General features: G+C 38.9%; 1 protein-coding gene across 3 annotated transcripts; it reads right to left on the reverse strand.

Moving 5' to 3' along the window:
- Positions 1–109: 109 nt before the first annotated feature.
- On the reverse strand, positions 110–23,155 carry rsph3 (radial spoke head 3). Of its 3 annotated transcripts, none has more exons than XM_036582235.1 (9): positions 22,934–23,155; positions 22,609–22,696; positions 22,262–22,400; positions 20,237–20,382; positions 18,161–18,364; positions 16,830–16,992; positions 16,233–16,319; positions 14,423–14,502; positions 110–314 (listed from the first exon to the last, which is right to left on the reverse strand). In XM_036582235.1, exons 1-8 carry the CDS (start codon positions 23,044–23,046, stop codon positions 14,441–14,443), a joined length of 1,002 nt encoding a protein of 333 aa, XP_036438128.1. In that variant the 5' UTR covers positions 23,047–23,155; the 3' UTR covers positions 110–314; positions 14,423–14,440. The 3 variants fall into 3 exon arrangements, with proteins under 3 accessions (XP_036438128.1, XP_036438127.1, XP_036438129.1); XM_036582234.1 differs by having other exon boundaries at positions 20,231–20,382; XM_036582236.1 differs by lacking the exon at positions 22,934–23,155 and adding an exon at positions 22,831–22,886 and having other exon boundaries at positions 20,231–20,382.
- Between the last annotated feature and the right edge of the window lie 1,409 nt (positions 23,156–24,564).

Genomic DNA, 24,564 nt, shown 5'->3' on the forward strand with positions numbered 1-24,564 from the left:
TGTTGTCTTTTAAATAGTATGGTATAATAAATTGTGCTTGATATGACCAGGGACATGACCTAACAAGGTAAAAAAAAAAGAAAGATGTCAGAAAAGTTTAATTTATGTATAGATTTTACATTTTCTTTATTTAATTATAAGTAATTACTTTTTCCTATATAATAGTGAAATTGAAACACAGTACCATGCACTGTTTTTATTCTGGGTATTAATATACAATTAAAGGCTAAATTCTATTTATCTCTATTAGTTATTTAATGTTGATTTTTCGATCACACACCCCATAGATACTGGAAGTCCATCTCAGGAACAACCTGTAATGAGAAAATTGAAAATTTCATTAAGTCATGACCAAAATGTCAAGTGTCAGGAAATATCTTTAAAGTTTTTTTTTTTGAAAAAAGTTTTGAAATCAGTTTTCACTTCCCTCTAGCCACAGAAGTAGAATGCAAACTGCTCTATAAAAAATTAAGTAAGTAAGTAAATTTTATTTATATAGCACATTTAAAACCAAAGTACTTTACAATAAAACACAAAAAGGATTCCTACCTTCCAAACACCACTACCATACATTCACACAAGTGTACAGACCTCAGTCCACAGTTCAACAGCTGCTGAATGCTAATCAATAAAAATGTGTTTTAAGCTTTGTTATAAAACAGTCATAGATGAAGCATGCCTGATGTCACTTGGAAGACCATTCCAAAGTCTTGGTGCAGTGACAGCAAAAGCACGATCAACTTACAGTGTCGAATGCAGCGCTCAAGTCCAGCAAGACCAGGACAGAACAGTCACCAGAATCAGCATTAAGTAAAAGATTGTTAGTGACTTTTAAAAGAGCAGACTCAGTACTGTGAAATGCCCTAAACCCTGATTGAAAAATTTTGTTGTTGTCTGAAAAAGATTCAAGTTGAGTAAAAACAACCTTTTCAATAACTTTAGCCAAAAATGATAGTTTTGATATAGGCCGGTAATTACTCAGAACCCCTACATCCAGATTATGCTTTTTTAGGAGGGGCTTAACAACTGCATGCTTAAAACACGCAGGAACTGCACCAGATGCTAAACTTACATTTATAATTGATAAAACATCAGGTCCAATTGTGTCAAAAACTTCCATAGCAGACGTGGAGCACTTCATGTGAGAAACAATGTCAGATAACTGTGCAAAGGAAACCAGTTCGAATTTCTCAAATGGTGGAATACCTGGCTGAAAGGCAAAGGGCCTAGTCACAGAAATTGAGATATTAGACCTAACATTTTCAACCTTGGCCACAAAGAAATCCAGAAAAGCATTAAAGTTATTTAGAGATGCTTCTGGGCCATGGCATGGAAGAGGATTTAGTACTGAATTTATTGTATTAAACAGGTATTTTGGCTTATGCTTTTTTTGAGATAATTTCTGAAAAGTATTCTGTTTTTGCAGATCTGAAACCTAATCAAACATGATTTGAGAATCTCAAATGATACTTGCAGCCTATCCTTCTTCCATTTGCGCTCAGCTATTCTACACTCTTTCCTAGCCGTCCTAATAGTATCATTCAGCCAAGGTTGAGATTTAAACCTAGGATGTCTAACTCTCAGAGGGGCAACTGAATCCAGCACAGTTCTACAGTGAGATTGAAAGGAAGCAGTTAGGTCTTCAATACCCAAGTGAAGATCACTAGACAAAAAATAATTTGTATAAGCAAGTGCAAACTGAGTAGCTGTAGTGGGGCCTAACTTTCTAGAAGGTTGTTCTGAAGTTCTAATAGCCATAGGATGTGAAGCTTTCAGTGAACTGAACATAACAGGCATGTGGTCTGAAAATGCAGCTTCAAAAATTGTCACATTGTCTACATTAAAACCATGAGATAATATAAGATCAAGAGTATGCCCATGCTCATGAGTAGGGCCATTTACATGCTGAGTAAAGTCAAATGAATCCAGCAAATGGTTCAATTCACTGACCATAGGCTTATAGGGGCAACATATGTGAATGTTAAAGTCCCCCAGAATCAATATCCGGTCTGACATCACAGTTACTACAGATAAAAGGTCAGAGAATTCCTTAATAAAGTCCTTATTTGTTTTAGGTGGCCTGTAGATAAGAACACAGAGCTGGGGATCCATGGATTCAACTTTAAAAAGAAGTGATTCAAAACTAGAATACACATGCGAGCGACAGAGAGCATGTCACTGCGAGCGACAGAGAGCAGCACACCTTAGAACTTCAGATCGAGCAGCGTCCAAACTTTACTTGAAAATTAGTTGAAAATTCTGCAGTTAGCAGGCCGCTAACCCCCTCATGCCTCTCCCTCTTATTTTGTCTTCTCCCTCTCTTTTTCTCTATCTATCTCTCAGTTATTCCCTCAGCCCATCCACCATGGCGTCCGCCCAGAAACGCGCCCTCCAGACTCTGAGCGTAGAGTTGGCCCGGCTGGACCGGCAGATCACCGTCCTACTGAAGAAGCAGGACGAGCTCCTTCGGCAGAAGTCGATGCTCGAAGCCACCCGGGAAGTTTACCCCTCGGTGGTGGCGCCAGCGTCGTCTTTCCGCACGCCGGGAGACACCGTTCTCACGCCAGCCCCGCATGGTCCCTGGGAACGCCAGCGCCGCAGAGGGCCCTGCAGACCCTCACCGCCGCCCCAGCCGATCTTCACCTCCGGCAACCGTTTCGCCGTCCTTTGTTCACCGCCTACGCCCTCACCTACGTCCCGGGCCTCCTCGCCGCCGCCCGCCCCAGCGCCCCGGACCTCGTCACCCGCCCCGGCGCCCCGGCGCTCTACACAGGACTCTGTTTACGTTATTGGTAGTTCCATTGTCCGCCACGTTCAAGTAAAGGTTAAAAACACCCATGCCACTGTTTCTTGTTTTCCAGGTGCTCGTGTCTTAGACATAGCCAGGCGCCTCCCCTCGGCTCTCAGACGAAACGCCTTCGGGACCGTGGTGATCCATGTCGGGACCAACGACATCCTCGACCGGCCAAGTGAGGTCCTGAAGGAGCACTACCAGACGCTGCTGGACACCGCCAGGAAGAAGACGGACGCCAGGATCGTCATCTCCGGACCGCTACCCACCTACAGGAGGGGATCCGAGCGGTTCAGCAGGCTCTTCGCGCTGCAGTCCTGGCTCCGCGGCTGGTGCGCCCTCAACGGCTTGGCCTACGTGGACAACTGGGCCTCGTTTTGGGAACAGCCAGCGCTCTTCCGGAGGGACGGCCTCCACCCCAGTCGCCTGGGATCCATAGTTCTCTCACGGAACATTGAGAGGGCCATCCGCTGACTCCAGAGCGAAGGCCACGTAAGTAGCGGCAAAGATAGAAACGCCACAGCTCATTATGATAGTGCTACTGCTGAAGATTATGCGATTGCTAGCTTTTATACTGTAAATAGGGTAACAAATGCTCATTCTATAAATATAAATGCTCATAGGTTTCTCCCAATAGAGACAGTGTCTGTTCCCCGAATAAAACAAAGCATCAAAAAGCCTCGAAAAGTTTGCTTCAGTAACTTGATTAATATCAGACCAGTTATACCAGTTTGCAGTGACAGCACCTTTGGTCTAAAACTAGGACTGCTTAATATAAGATCCCTTACTCCTAAAGCTGTCGTTGTTAATGAAATTATTACCGATCACAGCTTTGATGCTCTGTGCCTCACAGAAACGTGGATTAGACCCGATGACTACTTTAGTCTAAACGAAGCCACACCCCCAGGCTACAGCTATGCACATAGCCCTCGTTTAAGCGGCCGAGATGGAGGTATAGCAACCATCCATACTAAAGCTTTAGGCGTGAGGCAGAAAGTAGGCTATACATTCTCTTCTATTGAAGGTCTTTTTCTTAATATAAGTGATCAAGGAACACATAAAAATTCCTTTACACTAATTACAGTCTACAGGCCACCAGGGCCGTATTCTCAGTTCTTACAGGAATTCTCTGAGTTTCTATCAAGTCTAATAACGCTTTCAAATAAAATAATAGTTGTCGGAGATTTTAATATCCATTTAGACAATCCCCAAGATGCACTAAGCAAGGCATTTATATCTATCATAGACTCCATAGGTTTCACCCAAATCATAAAGGGGCCCACACACTACCACAACCACACTCTAGACTTAATACTGACTTTTGGTGTAAACATAGATAACTTAGCCATTCTCCCCCAGAGCACAGCAGTCTCTGACCATTACTTAATCTCTTACGAAATTCACTTTAGTGGTAATGTGCGTTCATCACCATGTTATTGTGTCAAGCGGACAATAAATCCCTCCACAGCTGGTGGCTTTATTAGAAACCTTTCTAAATTATCAGCCGCTCTCATCTGTCCATCTAATCCTACTGAGCTAGATGCTATGACCAAGCTCTTAGAGGATAGTTTTCGATCTACTCTAGATAGTGTGGCCCCATTAAAAAGTAAAATAGTAAGGCAGAAAAAACTCGCCCCCTGGTATAATGACAACACTCGGGCTTTAAAACAGAACGCCAGACAACTTGAGCGTAAATGGCGCCTGACTAAGCTAGAAGTGTTCCAGTCCGCCTGGAAGGAGAGCCTTACAGACTATAGACAAGCACTTGCTACAGCACGCTCAGCTTATCTCTCCTCTCTCATAGAAAACAATAAGAATAATCCTAGATTACTTTTCAGCACAATCTCTAAACTAACAGAGAACAAAACAGTTAGTGAACCCCAGATGCCATCAGCCTATAGCAGCAACGATTTTATGAATTTCTTTAGTGATAAAATTGAAAAAAATTAGGCAGAAAATTCAGAATACGCAATTAAACTCTAGAAACCTGCTTCCCCATAATGCCAGCCTCAACCTTGAAAATATTATAATTCCTGCAGAGAGGCTGGAATCGTTTACCTTACTCCAAGAAAATGAACTATTTAAAATAGTCTCTTCCGCGAAATCATCTACCTGTATGCTAGATCCGATTCCTACAGGTTTACTCAAGGAAATTCTGCCAGAAATAACCAAGCCTATTCTGTCAATAATAAACTCTTCTCTTAGCCTTGGGTACATCCCAAAATCTCTTAAACTAGCAGTAATTAGACCGCTGATTAAGAAAGCTAACCTCGATCCATGCGAACTTTCAAATTATAGACCTATCTCGAATCTCTCCTTTATATCTAAGATCTTGGAAAAAGTTGTAGCAAAACAGTTAAGCTCCTTTTTACATAGGAATCAAATACATGAAAAATTCCAATCTGGTTTTAGGCCACATCATAGTACAGAAACAGCACTAGTAAAAATTGTGAATGATCTATTATTATTTTCTGACCAAGATCATGTGTCCTTGTTGGTCCTCCTCGATCTTAGTGCGGCATTTGACACAATAGACCACACTATCTTACTAGACAGACTAGAAAACCTTGTAGGGGTAACAGGAACAGCTCTTTCCTGGTTCCGGTCCTACCTCACTGATCGGTATCAGTTTGTTAATATAAACGGTGAATCATCTGTTCTCACAAAAGTAAAATATGGTGTTCCACAAGGCTCTGTTTTAGGACCTGTATTATTCACTTTATATATGCTACCACTGGGCACCATTATCAGTAGACACGGCATAAACTTCCACTGCTATGCCGATGACACTCAGTTATATTTAGCAAGCGACCCAGATGATAGAATTAAACTTAGCAAGATTGAAGACTGTATACAAGACATAAAGGTAACTTTCTCCTTCTAAACTCAGATAAAACAGAGGTTCTGCTTCTTGGTCCAAAAGCAGCTAGAAACAAACTGTCTAATTTAACACTTAAACTTAACAATTTCTCAGTTGCATCAAGCTCATATGTAAAAAACCTTGGTGTCATTATAGACCCTGATCTGTCCTTCGACACACATATAACTAATATTACTAGAATAGCCTTCCTGCATCTTCGCAATATTGCTAAATTGAGAAATGCATTATCTCTACAGGATGCAGAAAAGTTAGTTCATGCATTTATTACTTCAAGGCTAGATTACTGTAATGCCCTGCTGGCTGGATGTCCCAGCAAAAGCATTAACAAGCTTCAGCTAGTCCAGAACACTGCAGCCAGAGTTCTTACAAGAACCAGAAAGTTTGACCATATCAGCCCAGTTTTATCAGCCTTACACTGGTTGCCAGTAAAATTTCGGATTGATTATAAAATTCTCTTGCTGACTTATAAAGCACTAAACGGACTCGCCCCGCTGTACCTGAGTGAACTTCTCTCTCACTATGAACCATCCCGCCTACTTAGATCACAAGGTGCTGGCTTACTATTAGTACCCAGAATTAATAAAGTTACGTCGGGGGGGAGAGCTTTCTCATACAAAGCCCCCCAGCTTTGGAATAGTCTTCCTGTTAATGTTCGGGACTCAGACACAGCCTCAGTGTTTAAGTCTAAGCTAAAAACCTACTTGTATATTCAAGCCTTTGGTAATTAGTTTTCCCTGTTAGTTCTATACCTGCCAGAGTCTCTGCTAACACTGTAATTTGTGATCGGTCACCCATTACAGAACTAACTCTGTGTGTTTTCCTCTCTGTGTGTTTTCCTTTCTTTTCTTCGCCGAGTTGAACAGCTGCCCATCCTGTGCGTTCTGATGCTGCTGCCTTTTCTGCCTCGATCGGGTGCCACTGCTCGCCAGCCCTCTGGACCGGGTTACCAACATTGAGCCTCCTGCTGTACAACGCCATGCAAACCTCACCCTCACAACCTGACCCCACTGATACTACTGCTGTTGCTGCATGAACTATTCAAAATTTTTCACTTGAACCAATCAATCATTCAAACTAATTCAAATTAATCAATCACCCATTGACTGTGTTTTTCCTCTCTTTCTTTTGCCGAGTTGAACAGCTGCCCATCCTGCTGCTGATGCTGCTGCCTCTGCTGCCTTGATCGGGTGCCACTGCTCACCGTGCAAACCTCACCCTCACAACCTGACCCCACTGATGCTGCTGCTTCTGCTGCATCACTGAACTATTCAAATTAATTGTTTCCTTCACCTTTTACCCTGTTTTTGTACTATAATACTTTATACCAACAATGTTTACTATCTGGTGTCGACCAGAGGAGGATGGGTTCCCCTTCTGAGTCCTGGTTCCTCTCAAGGTTTCTTCCTGTTTCTCTTAGGGAGTTTTTCCTTGCCACTGTCGCCACTGGCTTGCTCATGGGGGCTCGGACCCGGATTTCTTTTTGTAATGCTCATTTCCTTGTAAAGCTGCTTTGTGACAACACCTGTTGTAAAAAGCGCTATATAAATAAACTTTACTTACTTACTTACTTACATCAATAGAGAGAGCAGAGCGTTTGTATCCATTTCTAAAAACGATTGCAACTCCTCCATTGCAGATCGTATTTTGAGCAAAGCTTCACGAACATATTGAAGTTGAATTGCTGATACTGTAGGTAGCTGCTGGACGAGGCACACAAGCACAAACACACATGAAACAGGTAGCAGTAAGGCAGGTAGGAACAGATGGCACGCTGACAAAGACACTGGTGCCATCTTGCCTTCCCATAGATCGGACAAAGGTACAGACAAAATGCAAGCTTTAAGATGCTTTGCAACATACTGTCAATTATTATAAACTTCACTGGGCCCTATTTTTGTGATCATGGTGCAAGCGCAAAGGTAATATAATTATTATAAAATAAAGCATACGTCAACAAAATAATTTTAAAAATAATCTTAATTCAAGATTTAAATTTAAATTTGAACTAAATTTATATCAGTCTAAAATGAAACTGCCCTGCCCACAACTTTTTACACACTTGTTAACATTTTACCTAAACATGCTTGAGTATGTTTAAATGTTGATACTTTTTGACTTTTTGAAAAATACTCATTCAATAGCTCCATATGTCAAATTTTACTAAAGGTGGAAAATTAAAGAAGTTTTAGTTTTTTAAAGTTTTTTAAAGAAAAGTTTTTAGTTTTTTAAAAAACTAAAAACTCTGTTGTTTGTTCTTATCAGTTACAAATAATTCAGTAAGTTGCATTTATTTAATAATTGGGTGAGGTTGTCTGTTTATACTCAAGTGGAATCTTCTAAATAGTGTACGCCGACAAAACCATGTGTAAAATGCCACAGTACCTTGCACCTGGGTGTGAAGTCAGGAAAATACAATTTTGCCCTTGAGTTTGTCGGCAGTGCAAGCTTTTGAACCAAAGTGAAAATACCACTGCCCTGGTGGATTCTGAGTGTCCCTTCCCCTGCTGCACCCCTCCACCCATGTTGGCGCATGTGCATTCATTTCTGGCAACTAAAATAGCAACTAGATGCAAATGGTAAAAATGCACTTGTGCCAAACCAAATCAGCAGCAATACCCCTGTGGTAACCCTCTAAACTGTGGTTGCTTAAAAAATAGAGCCTGCTCTGCAGAGATGGCAGAAGTACACAGGTCCTTTATTGAAGTAAAGTATTTTGGTACTCTCAAAAAAAAAAATACTCTGGTAAAAATTTGGTTGGTTTACATTTTTTGTACTCAGGTAAAGTATAAAAATACAAGTTCCTAGATGTACTAAAAGTAAAAAAGTAAAAGTATTTATATAAAAAGAGTATCTAATTCAGGATGGTTTCATTGAGTGTTAATTAGATGTATGTAACCATGACATTGGTTACGCTTCATTTGGATGGTCCCCTATAGTCAAAGCCAAGTTGAAGTTTATTTATATAGCGATTTTTACAACAGGTGTTTTACAGAAAAATCCGGGTCCAAGCCCCTATGAGCAAAACTATATATAGCCAATGCTATAGATGCTCTACAGATACTTAAATCATTAACAAGGTTTCTGTTGATGTTCAGTTGATTATCAACATTATGGTTAAGGTTAGGGTTAGGTTTAGGGTTAGGGACCAATTTAAAAAACTCTTTCACACTGAACTTGAAGTTCAGTTGAATTTAATGGATATTTCAGCTATTGTAACAATGTCAAGCTGGTAACATAGCTACATTGAGCCATTTTCAAAAATGTTCTATGTAAAACCATATACAACACATTCTCCATCAATCTGAAGAACATGCAATGAAACATTTAAGCATGAAGTGGTTCTATTTACAACTCATGGCTCTAAACAGAACCACTGTCTTTACTAATGAACCCCTGAGGAACACTTAATATTCCACCTTTTTTGTGTGTGTAGAGCATACTCAAAAAATGTTTTTTGAACTAACTAGGTCAAAAAATTCTTGTAAGTAAGGCAATGGATGGGGTTCTTGGTAGCTATGGAAGCAGCCAATCTGTAGAAATGATGCATACACCATATGGACAAAAGTGTTGGGATAGACCTCGTAATCATTGAATTCAGCTGTTTCATTCAGTTCCATTGCCACAGGTGAATAAAAGCACCTAGCCATGCAGTCTGCCTTTACAAGCATTTGTGAAAGAACTGGTCGTTCTAAAGAGCTCACTGAATTCAAGCGTGGTACTCTAATAGGATGCCACCACTGCTGCAACAAGTCAGTTTTGCGAAATTTCTTCCCTCCTAGATATTCCACGATTAATTGTGAGTGGTATTATTGAACATTGGAAGCGTTCAGGAACCACAGCAACTCAACCATGTAAAGTTACAGAGCGGTGTGGCTGAGCGCCGAGGCACTTAGTGTATAAAAGGTGCCAACGCTCTGCTGGCTCAATAAGTGCAGAGTTCCAAACCTCCTCTGGCATTAACATCAGCAAAACAACTGTGCACCAGGAGCTTCATGCCATGGGTTCCCATGGCCAAGCAGGTGTACCAAGCACAATACCGAGCATTGAATGGTGTGGTGTAAAGCACACTGCCACTGGACCCTGGAGCATTGGAAACATATTCTGTGGATTGACAATAAAAGCTCACGTAGGCGTAATGTGTCCCAATACTTTCGTCCATATAGTGTATATATCCCATGGCATCATATGCCCTAAACAGAGGTAGTTTGCATGATGCTAACTTTGCACAATGCTTTTGTAAGGTGATAGCTACACTAGCTTTGTAGCTCCCATGCACAAATAAAAAAGCCAACTCTGGACACTAAACATGTTTTGGCTCATTAGGGGTAAGGGAAATGGTATGTGGATTTTTTGCCAAACTACCACTTTAATATCTTTCTTTTGAGCACCCTTCCCAAATCCCTTCTCTGTGTCCAGTTATGTCTGTGTTTCACATTCACCACCCATTATTCTGACAAAATGGCCACTAAGTGCAAGTTATTCATTTTTCAGCATCAGGAAAAAGCAGACAACATATATATAACAGAAAATCACACACAAGTCTTAATAACTAAATATATGTCAGTTTGTTTAGTATTTTGTGTGTCCACCCTTTGCCTTCATTAAAGCTTCTATTCATTTAGGAAGCCTTGTTTTAGTCTTTTAAAGAAATTTCCAAATTCAGTCGAGTTTTAGAAGTTGGTACCATTTGCTGCTTCACATGATCCAAGTAATTCCAATGACAAATTTAGACTCATCAGACCATAAAACCTTACTCCACAACTCAGTTTTAGTGTTCTAGTGCAAATTTTCCTTTTCTCAGGAACAGCTTATTGACAGTTTAAAAAAACAACGCTGTGTTGTCTTCTCACAGCGGAAGGACAGACAGAAACATCTGTGGATTTTTTCAGATTTGAAGCAAGAGTGGAGCTTAAATGTCTCATATCTCTCAAAGATGAAATATTTATGTACTGTTTATCTGATGTTGAAAGTTTTTGTGAATGAAAATGAGTAACTTGTCCTTGTCATTTAAACTAGAAAATAAAAAATGAAGGGTGGTCTGTGATCCTGCACAGTACTGTACAATGTCCTCCACAACTACCAGAACTTCAAGGATGCTCCACATCCTACCACCCTCTACCTCATTGTGCTTGTTTTCTGCTGCAAGTTCCTTGTCTCATCGTTTCTCTATTGCTTACTGGTGTCTCTTTTTAACTGCTAAACTGGCTGTGCTCTGTCTCAAATGAGGACCCTTCCCACATCCTTTTTCCAGCTGGACTTTTGCATTTAACATCCACATTCATTAATAAAAGTAGGTTGATTGCAGTACAGAAATGTTTGTACACTCACAGTTTCACACATATTAAAGTGGCATTCTGGCTGTATACTAGACTTTAATGTTATCTGTTGTGTTACGCAGTATTCATAACAAACACTAAAAGCAGCACTATAAGCATTATATCCTCAGCCTCAACAGTCTCGGTGACAGAATTCATAATTTTTTATCTTCATTCCTGTCATGTAAGTAATCCATTTACTCCACTGTAATGATTATTTAAGGAAGTTACTACAGATACTACACTGAAATATCTTCCTTTCTCAATGCAAGAAATAAAGTATGGGCCTTTGCAAAAAGAAATGGTGAAAGAAACCAATAGCTTATTCTCAGGCAACTAAGGAATAAATATACTTCCTACGTCACAAAAGCAAAAGCAGAATGTCACCTTCAGTTATTTACAAATTCAGCTTCAAACTCCTTCAAATTCCAGAGGACAGTCAATTTACTCAAAAACAAACCGGTGCCTATTGCAACTCATATCTTAGTTAATGATCATCAGCAAGAGAGCTCTGCCAAGCATTTAATACTCACTTCGCAGCTGCTGGACATTTATTTGATAATACCAACTTGGAAGCGCCTCGAAATGGATCCAGCCCTTGCTGGAAGACATAGTCTCTTTACAATTCAATTCTCTTTTCTTCTCGCATCTCTTCTCTCCTCTTTTTCTTTTTAATCTATCTGTTTTATTGGGCAGAAATTCTAATATCTGGAAAACAGCACATTTAATTCCACTCCAAAAACAGGTGATGCCTCAGATCTTAATAACTATAGACCCAACTCGATACTGTCATGCTAAGGCAAAATCTTAGAATCTCAGCTACTACTATTATCTTAGACAATCTTTTCACTGACATTGATCGCAAGAAACATTGTGCAGTCATTTTTATTGATCTCTCCAAAGCCTTTGATACAGTTGATCATTCCATACTTTTGAAAAATCTACAAAATATCATTTTTATCCACAGTGCTGTCAACTGGATTAGAAAATATCTCTTGGATAGTCAGCAATGTGTGGCCCTGGGACAAGGTAAATCTGAACTACTACCGATCACTAAGGGGTACATCAAAGTTCAATCTTCAGACCAGAATTATTTAATATCTATATTAATGGCAATGCCACCTCCTTTGTCAAAGACAAAGTACATTTATATGCTGACGACACCATTCTGTACTGCTCGGCTGGCTATAGTGGTGCTGTAATGTAACTGCTGTATTCTTTTAATGCCTTACAATCAGCTTTTTACAATCATAAATTAGTCTTAAATGTTGGGAAAAATAAATCTATGCTATTTTCCAGAGCCCCAAACATTGATTTTAACATTTTTAAAATCACAACCCTTAAGTGATCTGACATTGAAAAAGTTAGTGAATATAAATATGTGGATATTTCTAGACAAAAAAATTCCTGTATCAAAACAAAATGTTTCCCAATGCACACAAGGAAAAAGACTGTCAGAGCAATGCTATTGTCTATTCTGAATTATGGTGATGTGCAGATATGCACTCGCAACTATTCTGAAATCTTTAGACTCTTTACACCACTCTGCTTTAAGATTCATTACTTGTGACCTCTACAATACCCATCACTGTACTATATAAGAAGGATGGCTGGTCATCTCTAGCTGTGCTGGAGACACACTGGATTCTTTTTATTCATAAAGAGCTTACTGGCCATATGCCATCATACTGGATTAAATAATAACTGGATTACCCTTTAAGTGCGAAGAGTGTTTTCTGAACTGGGAAAATCTGCTTTTAGCTATAGTGCACCAGTGAGCTGGAATTCATTACAGAAATCTCTACAACATTGCTTGCTGGTGTCACATGAACATTTTAATCTTTTAGTCTCTAACCACTTCCACTCAGCCCGTAATTGTTTTATTTGATTTTTGCTCATTTTCAATATGATTTTGGTATGTTACATACATACATACATCATCTAAACCGCTTATCCTTCTGGGTCGCGGTGGGGTCCTGGAGCCTATCCCAGCTGTCATTGGGCGGAAGGCAGGATACACCCTGGACAGGTCGCCAGTCCATCGCAGGGCAGACAGACAGACATACACAGTCACACACACTCTCACACCTAGGGGCAATTTTAGCATGTCCAATTGGCCTGACCGCATGTCTTTGGACTGTGGGAGGAAACCGGAGTACCCAGAGGAAACCCAGGCAGACACGGGGAGAACATGCAAACTCCACACAGAAATGACCCTAGTCGAACCCAGGCCATTCTTGCTGTGAGGCGACAGCGCTACCCACTACGTCACCGTGCCGCAGATTTTGGTATGTTTTAGTTATTTATTATTATGTTTTAATATTTAAAAAAAAACAATTATGTTTTACATGTATCATTCTTTTTATTTATTTTACTATACTAACTTTTAAGTTATAGTTTTACATTTTCTATTCTTTTATTTATTTTATATTTATATTTTTTTATATATATATTAACTATATTTTAATATTATTTTATTCCTAGTTGATCTGATGTTTATGTTAATTAATTTTTGCAATTTTTACAGTTTATTCTGATTTATTTTTTTATTTACTATTTATCACTTTTATGTGTATATGTTTTTACAATAAAAAATGTTCAATCCCTGATTTCAGTATTGGCTCGGCTACGTTGTAAATGAAGGTCACCCTCAATGTCCTCAGTATTTAAATAAAGGCTGAACGATAAACGACTGCAATAAGATGTTTAGCTTCCTAGCAGTAACTTTAGCTATCTACATATACCAGCTAACAGAAAAAAAGAAATTTAGCCAAACATCCACCCCAGAAGCAGCCTTCAACATTCTAGATATAACATCAGAAGAGGAAAGACTACAGAAAGACTACAGCAACAACAAAATGCACATACAACAGTAGCGATGGTTTCAGTTTTCATTTTGGTCAAAGTATCCCTTTAAGTCTAATCTTATACTCAATTGCAATGGGAAAGGGTTAAAAATCCTATACATTCTTATGTTAGTCTGCATCTGTATATGGTAAACCTTTGCAACTGCCATTACATGAAACCCAACAAAATGTTTACATGAAACATTTGCATTAACATTTGTTAACCAAATGTATTTATGATTAATACAAACAGCAAATGTTGCTTGTGCTACTAGTGTATAATATTTATAATCTTCGCTCTTTGAAATTCTCTGCTCTGTTGAAGCAGTGGAGAATTGCCAGTCTGTAAAAGCTACAATGCATGAAAAAACAAAAAGTATTACAAATGATCTATTAATGACAGTGATTTTAGGTGTAGAACATGATCAACAACATGTATTAGCAGTAAAGGAACCAGTATGACAAAAGCATATTACATTATGGTGAAAATGAGACACATTTGTTAACACGCTCATGAGACCTTATTACAGACCTTATTATTTTACGAATAAATGATAAGAGAAATATTTTGTAAATTGTATGAATTTACCAACAGAGGAAGGCAATATCATTCAGGGTTGACAATCTGAAACATCTCTCTTCTGCAGTTGGTCACATCTTGGATGAGAACTGTAACAGAACAATAAAGAGTCAGTTGGAGTGTGAATTCACTCAGAATAGTTACAGTTCACCTTGCTGGCCATGGTTTTAGGTAAGAAGTTCCTGATTATGGTGAGGTTAAATATTATATGTTATCCAGGACATGGTAACGTAGTACTCAGCAGCTAGAACTATGTAAACACCAGTCAAATAAATATCATGACTTTTTCTACAACACATCTGAAAAATGACTGACCTTACCACACCAATCTGGAAAATGTTGTCAACCAATTATTTGAACAGTATCTTAGATGCTTAGAAACAATTTAAAATGGAACTGATTTTAACACTTATACAAAAAATACTCTATTTGATGGTTGGATGAATTATTAAAAAAAGATATTTTAAAAATAGTGCATTTAAAATACTTCCCAACATTTTTTGTCAGTTGCAATTAACACTAAACAACACCATGATGCCTCAACCTCAGTCAACAGAACTTGCTGTTTAACACACTTTTTAGAGGCTGGCGATTCTGCTTAGTGACTTAAAGTCCTAAAACTTAGTGATCTTATCTTCGGTGGACAAAGCAAGGTGAGCAGAACTTTGTATATTTTTTATGTTTGACAATCTAGTTGCACATTAAATATCAAACTTACCAGTGACCCCAAAGAAACAGCTTGTTCTACAATGTATTTTATATGCTAAGCTCTCCAGAAATTTGATTTAAAAATCCAAATACTAATCACCTAATTCTTTTGTTCTTCAGAAGGTCAAATGAAAACTACAAAACAATGCTGTCAAGGAATGACCACCCTGGAGGACTTAGTAGAAAGTTATAGAGATTTTCTTACAATCAAAGAGAGGAAAGTGTAACTATAGCACCAACTAAAGAACTGGCAATGCTTTAATTTGTTTAATATATTGCATTGTTTTTTTTACCATTCTTAGAATGGAGTGGAGGCAGAGGAGTACAACAGAAATTTAGAGGCTTCCAAAGGAAGCAACTAATGAGGATGTCAAAGCTCTAACTTTCCACATGTATCAAAAAACTACACTGAATACCTGGGTGACACTTTATTTTGAGAGGTCCTTTTTAGATTAAATACTCAATAGACTCTCAGTAACACATCAACAACTTAATCAACAGGAATTATGTAGCAGCAGTGAATATATTCAGTACATTATCAAGAAATGTTTAATTTCCTGCATAAATAAAATTTGTTTATAACCTGCTGAATTCAGTTGTTTTTCCCTTTATTTGGTGTTCAAATTTATATCTGTAGATGTTAACCCGAGAGGTCACTAAACATGTAACAGGCATAATACACACCACCTCAACATCCTCAACAAGCTGTTATAGACATGATGCTGACACCATTCTGTTAGTGAATAAGATTTTGGTTAAGGTTAGGATTCAGGCTAGAGTGAGAGTTAGGCTTTGGGTATGGTCAGGCTTTGCTTAATGGAAGTACCATATAAAGTCTACTTCATGAAACATATACATCTACTTAATGTAAGTAATGTATCAGTAGTACATCTTCAAGACATTTGCCTCAATGTTTTCCGAAGCTGTACTACTGCTACTTCACTGATATGTTACTGAAACTCTGTTAAGAGTTTATTAATCATCTACAAGGGACCACTCGAAAATTGTTACCAATATCTGAAAACATTCTGCAGATAGAAGCTGTATCTATCTGAAGGAAAATACTCATTTGGAATAAATATATAAGATTAAAAAAAAATCATGAACTCACTGTCAAATACTGTAAGTGCAATTTGTCGCTTCTCCAAAGCACTGTTTACTTCCGTCACCAGCCAGGGAAGGAATCCTGTCTCTATATCTGAAGTACAGAGGGTGAGGATATATTTAAATAAATGTAAGGATATAGATTAAAAGATAAAAACCGATATAATACGTGTATAACTATATAACCTATAGATGTCATATTTCAAGAGAAGTAGGAGTTATGATGTAATAGGGGGGAACACACACACACACACACACACACACACACACACACACACATATATACACACACACATATATTTTTTTCCTATACATACATATATACATATATATCGCTGTTGTCGGAAGAACACCTTTATGTATGTCAATGGAACCAGATTTTTTTCCAAGTAATTTTGGCCCATTTCTTTTGGTCCATTCATCATGACCACAATGTCAATGGCAAAAGGCATTTTGAAATTAACATAAACAGAGATACAAGGTTTTCTTCCGACAGCAGCGATATATATTTATATTATACTCTCCAATCAAAGCTGTCTTTTAGATTCCTATATTTCTATATTCACTGACTGAAGTACAAAGAACTGGAGGCAGGGATGCACACCTCTCTGCACTGGGTCAGAGAAATAGCCATGGTCCTCCAGAGTGGTGTAGACTGAGGGAAGCAGGTCAGCGAGATAATGCTGAGCGAACACTCTAGCAGCAATTTTTTCTGCTGTCTCTCTCTCCTTCTCTAGAACTGCCCTTTTCTGCTTAATTCTGCAGTCCTGCATTAGGAAAACAGCAAACATGAAAAGACAATCAGAATAGATAACAGGCATACAAGATGATGGCATTTGCTGTAGGGCTGAATAGCTGCCATGGCCACATTGTGCTTCTGAGTTTTTTTTAACTGTTTTTGCCTAGATGAGGCATCACAAAAGTGATGTCAAGCCATTCAGTGAAAACCTTTGTCATTAAATCATAGCCACAGTTAGCTAACCATCCTAAGGAAACCATGCTGGGAAAATTTTTAAGCATTTCATGCCAAACCATGTCCACCCGAACAATTTACTCTCTGTGTTCAGAATAGTTTGGCCATACAGTAGAAAAGAGGCTATAAAAAGAAGATACTTGTTGCATATAAGAGACAATATAAACATGGATAAACACACTGGCACAATCTGTTCCAGCACAAAAGGAAATAAACATTGACAGTATGTCCATTAAGATACACACTTACTGAGAAATACTTGGAGAAATATACCAAAAATGCATCGGTAAAAAATACATCTGCAAAAAATCTAACAGTTAAAAAAATTCTCAGCTAAGGAATTGCGATGATTTTAGGTATTTCACATTCTACAGTGCATAATATCAAGATTCAGGGAATCTAGAGAAATCTCTGTGCATAAAGGAAAAGGCCACAAAAACTCAAATGAATGCCTGTGACCCCTCAGACAGCACTGCAATAAAAAATAGCATGTTTCTGAAATAGACTGATTCACAGTAGAAACGTGTATTGTGGTCTGATGAGTAAATCTTTCAGACTGGAAATAATGGACATTGTGTTCTCTGAGCCCACGAAGAAAAGGATCATCCAGATTGTCCAGCAAGTTCAAAAGCCAGGATTTGTCATTTTGGGGGTGTATTAGTGGGTTACCTGCATATCTGTGAAGGTACCATTAATGCTGAACACATTTTGGAGCAACATATGCTGCCTTTTTTACATGCTGTCTTAGATGTAAATATAGTGGAAATATTGCAATAATGCAATGAATAAATCAATTTATCAATGTAAACATAAATTCTAATTCTCTGCCAAGAGCAGAGGATATTTAGTGATCAGATTTGGGGCAAAATGCAAACACTGGAACTAGCCATTTAATATTAATGCTGGCATGCTATACATATAATGTATACTGTAAGACCACCCTAGATTCACGATAATAGTACCTTCTCCTCACGGCGACGCCTCTCCTGTTCCTCCAGGCGCTCAACCTCCACCATTTCAGTGTCACGTAGCTCCTGGAAAGCGCGTTGTTGTGTCCTCAAGACAGCTAGCTCTTCCTCCTCTAAAACCTCCAGTAAAGCCTGCTCCATGATCTTTCCTACTAGCACCTCCAACACAGGCTGGGCTTCCACATCAAAGTCAAAAAGCTGTAACAAGAAATGGAAAAGCTGACATCAATATATTTAGTCATATGAAGAGCCATGCAATATTGCAGAGGCGTGCCAGCCACGACAGCCCCACAATATCCAGAGCCTTAAGCATCTCCGGACGAATCTCATCCACCTCTGGTGCCTTGCCACTGACTATCGCCTCTGCAATATTGCATGAACCTCGGGAACGGTACCCTTGGACTGGCAGACCGGGGTGGTGGTCCCTATTTTTAAGAAAGGGGACCGGAGGGTGTGTGCCAACTATCGGGGTATCACACTGCTCAGCCTCCCTGGGAAAGTCTATGCCAAGGTGCTAGAAAGGAGACTTCGACCGATAGTTGAACCTCGGATTGAGGACGAACAATGCGGATTCCGTCCCGGCCGTGGAACAATGGACCAGCTTTTCTGGTACTGGAGCAGTTTGCAGCTGAGTGTGAAGCGGTTGGTATGCGGATCAGCACCTCCAAGTCTGAGTCCATGGTCTTAGCCCAGAAAAGGATGGCATGCCCACTCCAGGTAGGGGGGAAAGGACTTGCCCCAGGTGGAGGAGTTTAAGTATCTCGGGGTCTTGTTCACAAGTGATGGGAAGAAGGATCGTGAGATCGACCGCAGGCTGGGACAGGCGGCAGCAGTAATGCGGTCGCTGTACTGGACTGTAGTGGTGAAGAGGGAGCTGAGCCATAAGGCGAAGCTCTCTGTTTACCGGTCGGTCTACATCCCGACCCTCACCTATGGTCATGAGCTATGGGTAATGACCGAAAGAATGAGATCGCGAATACAAGCAGCGGAAATGAGCTTTCTTCGCAGGGTGGCGGGCTACACTCTATTTGATAGGGTGAGGAGCTCGGCCATCCGGGAGGAGCTCAGAGTAGAGCCATTACTCCTCCGCATTGAGAGGAGCCAGCTGAGGTGGTTCGGGCATCTGATCTGGATGCCCCCTGGACGCCTCCCGGTGGGGGTGTACCAGGCACGGCCTACCGGGACAAGACCCCGGGGTCGTCCTAGGATGGGCTGGAGGGATTATATCTCCGGGTTGGCCTGGGAGCGGCTTGGGGTCCCCGGAAATGAGCTGGAGGAAGTTGCGGGGGACAGGGTCATCTGGGATTCTCTGCTCTCCCAACTGCTACTGCGACCCTAGCTGGACTAAGCGGTTAGCGACGATGATGATGATGATGATGATGAAGAGCCAGCTCTAAGCTGTGTAATCACTTTGAAAAAATCCTACAGAATTTGGAGTGTGAATTTGGAGGGAATACGTGAAACTGTGGAGGCTGATTTCTTTAGAATGAAAAAGAAAAAGAAATAAAAAATAAGTATTACCAATAATAATACATAATAATAATTTTTAAAAATTAAATGTTGTTGTTTTTATATCTCTCTAGTCAATACATTAACGAACCACCTCAGGTACCTAGTACTTCCATAAACTGTTATGAATAAAATCACAAAATATATCAACATTAGAAAGTCATTTTTCATTTTTGAACAATAGTGAATATTTAAAAAAAATGACAATCCTAATGCACAATCCTAAAACTTTTCTTATATAAACTTTATATATATATACTTATGATTTACACATGCAGTTTTCACAGTGCTAACTGGTAGGATTCAAGTTTTTTCTTAGCTGAATTAGCAGATTTCAGATACCAAACATGTCTTGGCTAATAAACATCATTTGTAGTAAACGAAAATTTGTATACATTTGAAGTTTGACAAACTATTGCTTAATTCTAACTTTGATGCTCTTGTAATGTGATCACAGACAAATTACAGCCTTAATTATTAAAAGAGCTTTAGAAGAGGGCATAACTATTAAGCAGAAGTGTAAAATCAGGTTAAAAAATGAAGAAAAAGTTCTACCTGTACCTCGCTTTCCTCTATTTGTGTGGCTACATCTTTTCCAGATTTGGCAGAGATAAAGAGAGGAGTGGTTGGTTTGTCCAGGAATGCATCTGTTTGACATCCCACACTGGTATCCTCAGTAAGATCACTCAGCTCCTCCAAGTATAACTCTGAGATACAAATCAAATTTCAAAACAGAATGCAAGAATACTTTTGAATTGTTGGACTCGTAAGATAACTGAACTGCATCGGATCTATGACACTGCTTCACTCTCTGCAAACAATAAGGAATGTTTTCAAGCCAAAAGATCAGATTTACTGTGCTATGAAAAAGTGTTTGCCTCTTCCAGATTTTCTCTATTGCTGCATATTTATCTAAATAAATGCTTTTAGATCTCAAAATAAAATGTAATATTAGACATTAGACATTTTCAGTAATTTGATATCAGCCTTTCACATCACTGTGGAGCAACGTGAGCCCAATCTTCTTTGCAGAACTGCTTTAATTCAGATATATACGTTTTCAAGTATGAACTGCTCATTAGAGGCCCTGTTACAGCATCTATGTTGGCTTCAAGTCAGAACTTTGACTAGGCCACTCCAAAATGTAAAATTTGCTTTTCTCTTTTGAATGTTACGCATTGCAGTGCATTATATTCTTACTGTGACATGCAGAACTTGATAACTTGATGATCTGCCCTGTTTTGGCAGGCTGGCAACTCATGGGAAGATTCACCAATGTTCCTAGGGTTCCCTGTATGTAGTTAATGGCTCTCACTAAGGTTCAGTGATGTTCTAGGAATTTAGAAATTGTTTTTGAACTCTTCCCAGACTGATTTCAATAGCTTTTTTCCCCATCTCTTTTGGATATTTTTTTTTTTTGGCTCATGAGCTAGTGTGCTTGTATAAACTTTATGACGACTACATCACACAGATGGTAAATGTCAACATGAGTACACTACCTAACAGAATGCACTTTGCCAACAGTAAAGTTTGGTGGAGGTGAGATAATGGTCTTGGGCTGTTTTTCAGGTTTTGGGCTATTGGGGTATTGGCCCCTTAATTTCAGTGAAGGATAATGTTAATGCTACAACATACAAAAATATTTTAGACAGTTATATGCTACCAATTTTGTGGCAACAGTTTGGGGAAGGCCCTTTCCTGTTCCAGCATGACTGTGCCCCTGTGCACAACGTGAACTTCATAAAGACATGGTTTGATGAGTTTGGTGTGGAGGAAATCCAGTGGCCTGCACAGAGCCCTGATCTCAACCCCACTAAACATCTTTGGAGGAACTGGAACAAACTGAACTTAACCGTGGGCTGGATAAAGTGGGAAGCAAAAAGCAGTTTTCCTAACACACTTCTTTATTCATGCTCTCTCTTCTCAGCAATAGCAGGGGAAAACTGGGCACCTTCACACTTTTTAAAGGCATATAGACCCCATTTCCACCCACAATATTTGACATATCAGTTTACAAACACTGTGATTTGGTCTATAGCTTTCTTAACTCCAAAGGCTCATATGGTGTGCAAGGTTACTTAAAGTGAAAGACCAACAAAATCAAATACAGGAAAGGCCTATGCTCAGTAGGTCTGTTATCTCCAAAGCTATATTTCTTGTGAAATTGTTGTTATATAATTCTTGTATAATCTTGTATAATTAAAACCTCTGTCCTTTCTAACTGGAGTTTCCAAGGACTGCACAAAAACAGAAATACCACAAAAACAGGTGTCATTCGGACAACAGTGAAGGCTATTTGCGGACTAACACTTCTTATTCAAAAAGAAAGAAGTTAGCTACAGCTTTCTGACTTGTCACCACTTCTTATCACTTCATCCATCCATCCATTATCTAAACCGCTTATCCTTCTGGGTTGCGGTGGGGTCCTGAAGCCTATCCCAGCTGTCATTGGGCGGAAGGCAGGATACACCCTGGACGGGTCGCCAGTCCATCACAGGGCCTTCTTATCACATTTAAATTTGTTTTTATAAAAACATTACAATAAGAAATAGCAACAAAGTGACAAGATATGTCATCCTTACTTACCAGTCTGCACATCTGTGTGTTTTCTCCCCTGAAGTGCGTCTGGGGTTCTTGAGTGAAACTCTTTTGCCCGTTTTTTTGCGATGGATCTTTTTCTAGCCTCTTGCTGCCTTTGAATCTCAACAAGGTCGGGCTGAGACGTCTGTCAAAAACATATTGCAAAAGTACTGATTATACACAAACGATTCATTAATTAATTCCGTTTGATAAGTAATACATCATCTTCAACATAATAAATCTACTGTCTTCTGACAGCAAAATGTTCGAGTGACTCTCCTCGCATTTTAGTTAGAAACTTTTTAAGATAATTAGGCCTACGGCATTTCTTGAGTACATAAACTCTTACTTACACGTGGTAGAACGTGTTGGGCATAGGTATTTCCTCTAACGACACGTCGATCATACATAATGTTTCCATAGATTCCTTGTCCTTCGTTTCTGCATCCCATGAAAAAAACGAAGTTAGCCAACCTAACGTTACATAGCGATAAACGAAATATAAATACAACAAAACAACGATGGCAGAAAAAAATCCCAGACCCTTCAGTCTCTTTAGCTAACAAACTACTAACCGTCGGTTTAATGCAGGTATCGTTAATTAGCTGGCTAGCTTTCAAGGCAAACTTTACCATATCAGACAAAAAACAGGAAATATAATAAAGGGCGCTTATTTACAGTGTAATCGCGTGCTCCTTGTATTTGAGACGAGTTGGAACAGGTCGTGGACGACTAGAAAATGTGTATGTTTCATTCGGAGTCTCGCTATCAGGCTGTAACGTCGAAGTCATTCTCGCACACTATAATACTGACTGAAAATATATTATTTAAATCATAAAAAGCAAATAAAAGCAGCAGAAAACACAAGGTCTGTTGCCACGTGAGGAATCGGTGTTATTGTTGTTGAAAGTTGCCCTGGCAACATTGACCCGTATGAGGTGCAGACTCACGCCATCTGCTGGTGGCGCTCAAAACATTCATTTCTCCTCAGGGAAAATTTTGATAATGAATTAAACGGACGAACGCAACCCCTCCATCGCACAACTAATAGATCAAAGATGGGACGTCAAACATCAAGCTGGATACAGAAGCACCCTTGAAGGCTACATTATAATAAAATGTAAATAATCATATAATTACATAAAAAATTATTACTCATGATAATTGTAAGATGCCAGCAAAAGGACAATTTTTGCAGTTTTGGGACTTTGGGATGTCACAATATTATTTTATATAGCTTTAGTTCATTTATAAGGGGAAATTTCGACTTCATATTTCTAAATTTACTTTTGTGCACATATTTGCTAGAACAAAATGCATAATACATGGTCAACCTTTTCCATTTGATAATCAAGAAATCCAAACAATACATGTTTCAAAGTAAATGTAAAATCTGCACAAATGCTAGTTTTAATTGAGTATAGAAGATCAGAACAAAATTTCTTTTTGGCTGCAGTCCTAAAATAAATAAAGGGCCATTTCTGATGGACTTTCACAAAAAGTACAAAAATCTATGTAAAATCTATGAATTAACCTATAGAATTAATGTTGTCTCACTTCATTGGTCAAAAAATTATTTAAGGGCAAAGCCCAAACTTTTCTTCAAGATATATTTTATACAAACCTATTCCAATACCAAACACCTATCGCATTGTAACGGTATTCCTTTGAAGCAAGTTCCACAGCAACTGGACAAAGTTGTCCTCACAGAAATGCAACGACACCTGAATATATGGCGTCAAAGACTATGGCAGACTTTTTTGGAGCCATAGGTATTTTGTATTTTTCCAAAAATTCACTATAATTTATATATTATATAAAGCCATTTGTATTGAAAAGTTGACATATCAAGAGGATCTGTTTTTCTTTATCAAACATTTAGAAAATATTGATTTGTCTGTGTACAGAATGTCGTTATTCCAAACGACATTTCTGTGGAGAGAGGTTGTGCTTATAAAGCATACACCATTCTTTAAGCATCTGTTTATGAAGGCTTGATAACACAAAGATTTTATTAATGTCATAATTACACATCAAGAGAAAACCAATATCACTTTATTTGGTGAAAATAAGACGAGGGATGAAATTCCAAGTAGAATAGGACTTTTAAGAAATTGTTTTGAGCCAGTTTACTTTGAAAGTGCAGTTCAGTGTTGAGAAATCAGAAAATTTACGCCTTGTAACCTGTGTGTGTGTGTTCACCAAAACAATTTGTTAACATAATTTACTTTATTTTTTCAAATGAAAGTAAATAACAGTGCCACGGCTTCCTCCGGCTCCGCCTCCAGACTCCATTTCCCAGAACGCCC

This window comes from Colossoma macropomum, unplaced genomic scaffold (genome assembly GCF_904425465.1).
Source record: "Colossoma macropomum unplaced genomic scaffold, Colossoma_macropomum, whole genome shotgun sequence".
Classification (NCBI taxonomy): domain Eukaryota; kingdom Metazoa; phylum Chordata; class Actinopteri; order Characiformes; family Serrasalmidae; genus Colossoma; species Colossoma macropomum.

Bases quoted from the DNA above. Each gene is read 5' to 3' on its own strand.
- rsph3 (XM_036582234.1), bottom strand. From the start codon at position 23,046: ATGACTTCGACGTTACAGCCTGATAGCGAGACTCCGAATGAAACATAC. The intron at 16,320-16,829 runs GTGTGCATCCCT...TCTGTACTTCAG, and splicing joins CTCTGACCCAGTGCAGAGAG to ATATAGAGACAGGATTCCTT. The intron at 14,503-16,232 runs GTGAGTTCATGA...GTTCTGTTACAG, and splicing joins TGCACTTACAGTATTTGACA to TTCTCATCCAAGATGTGACC.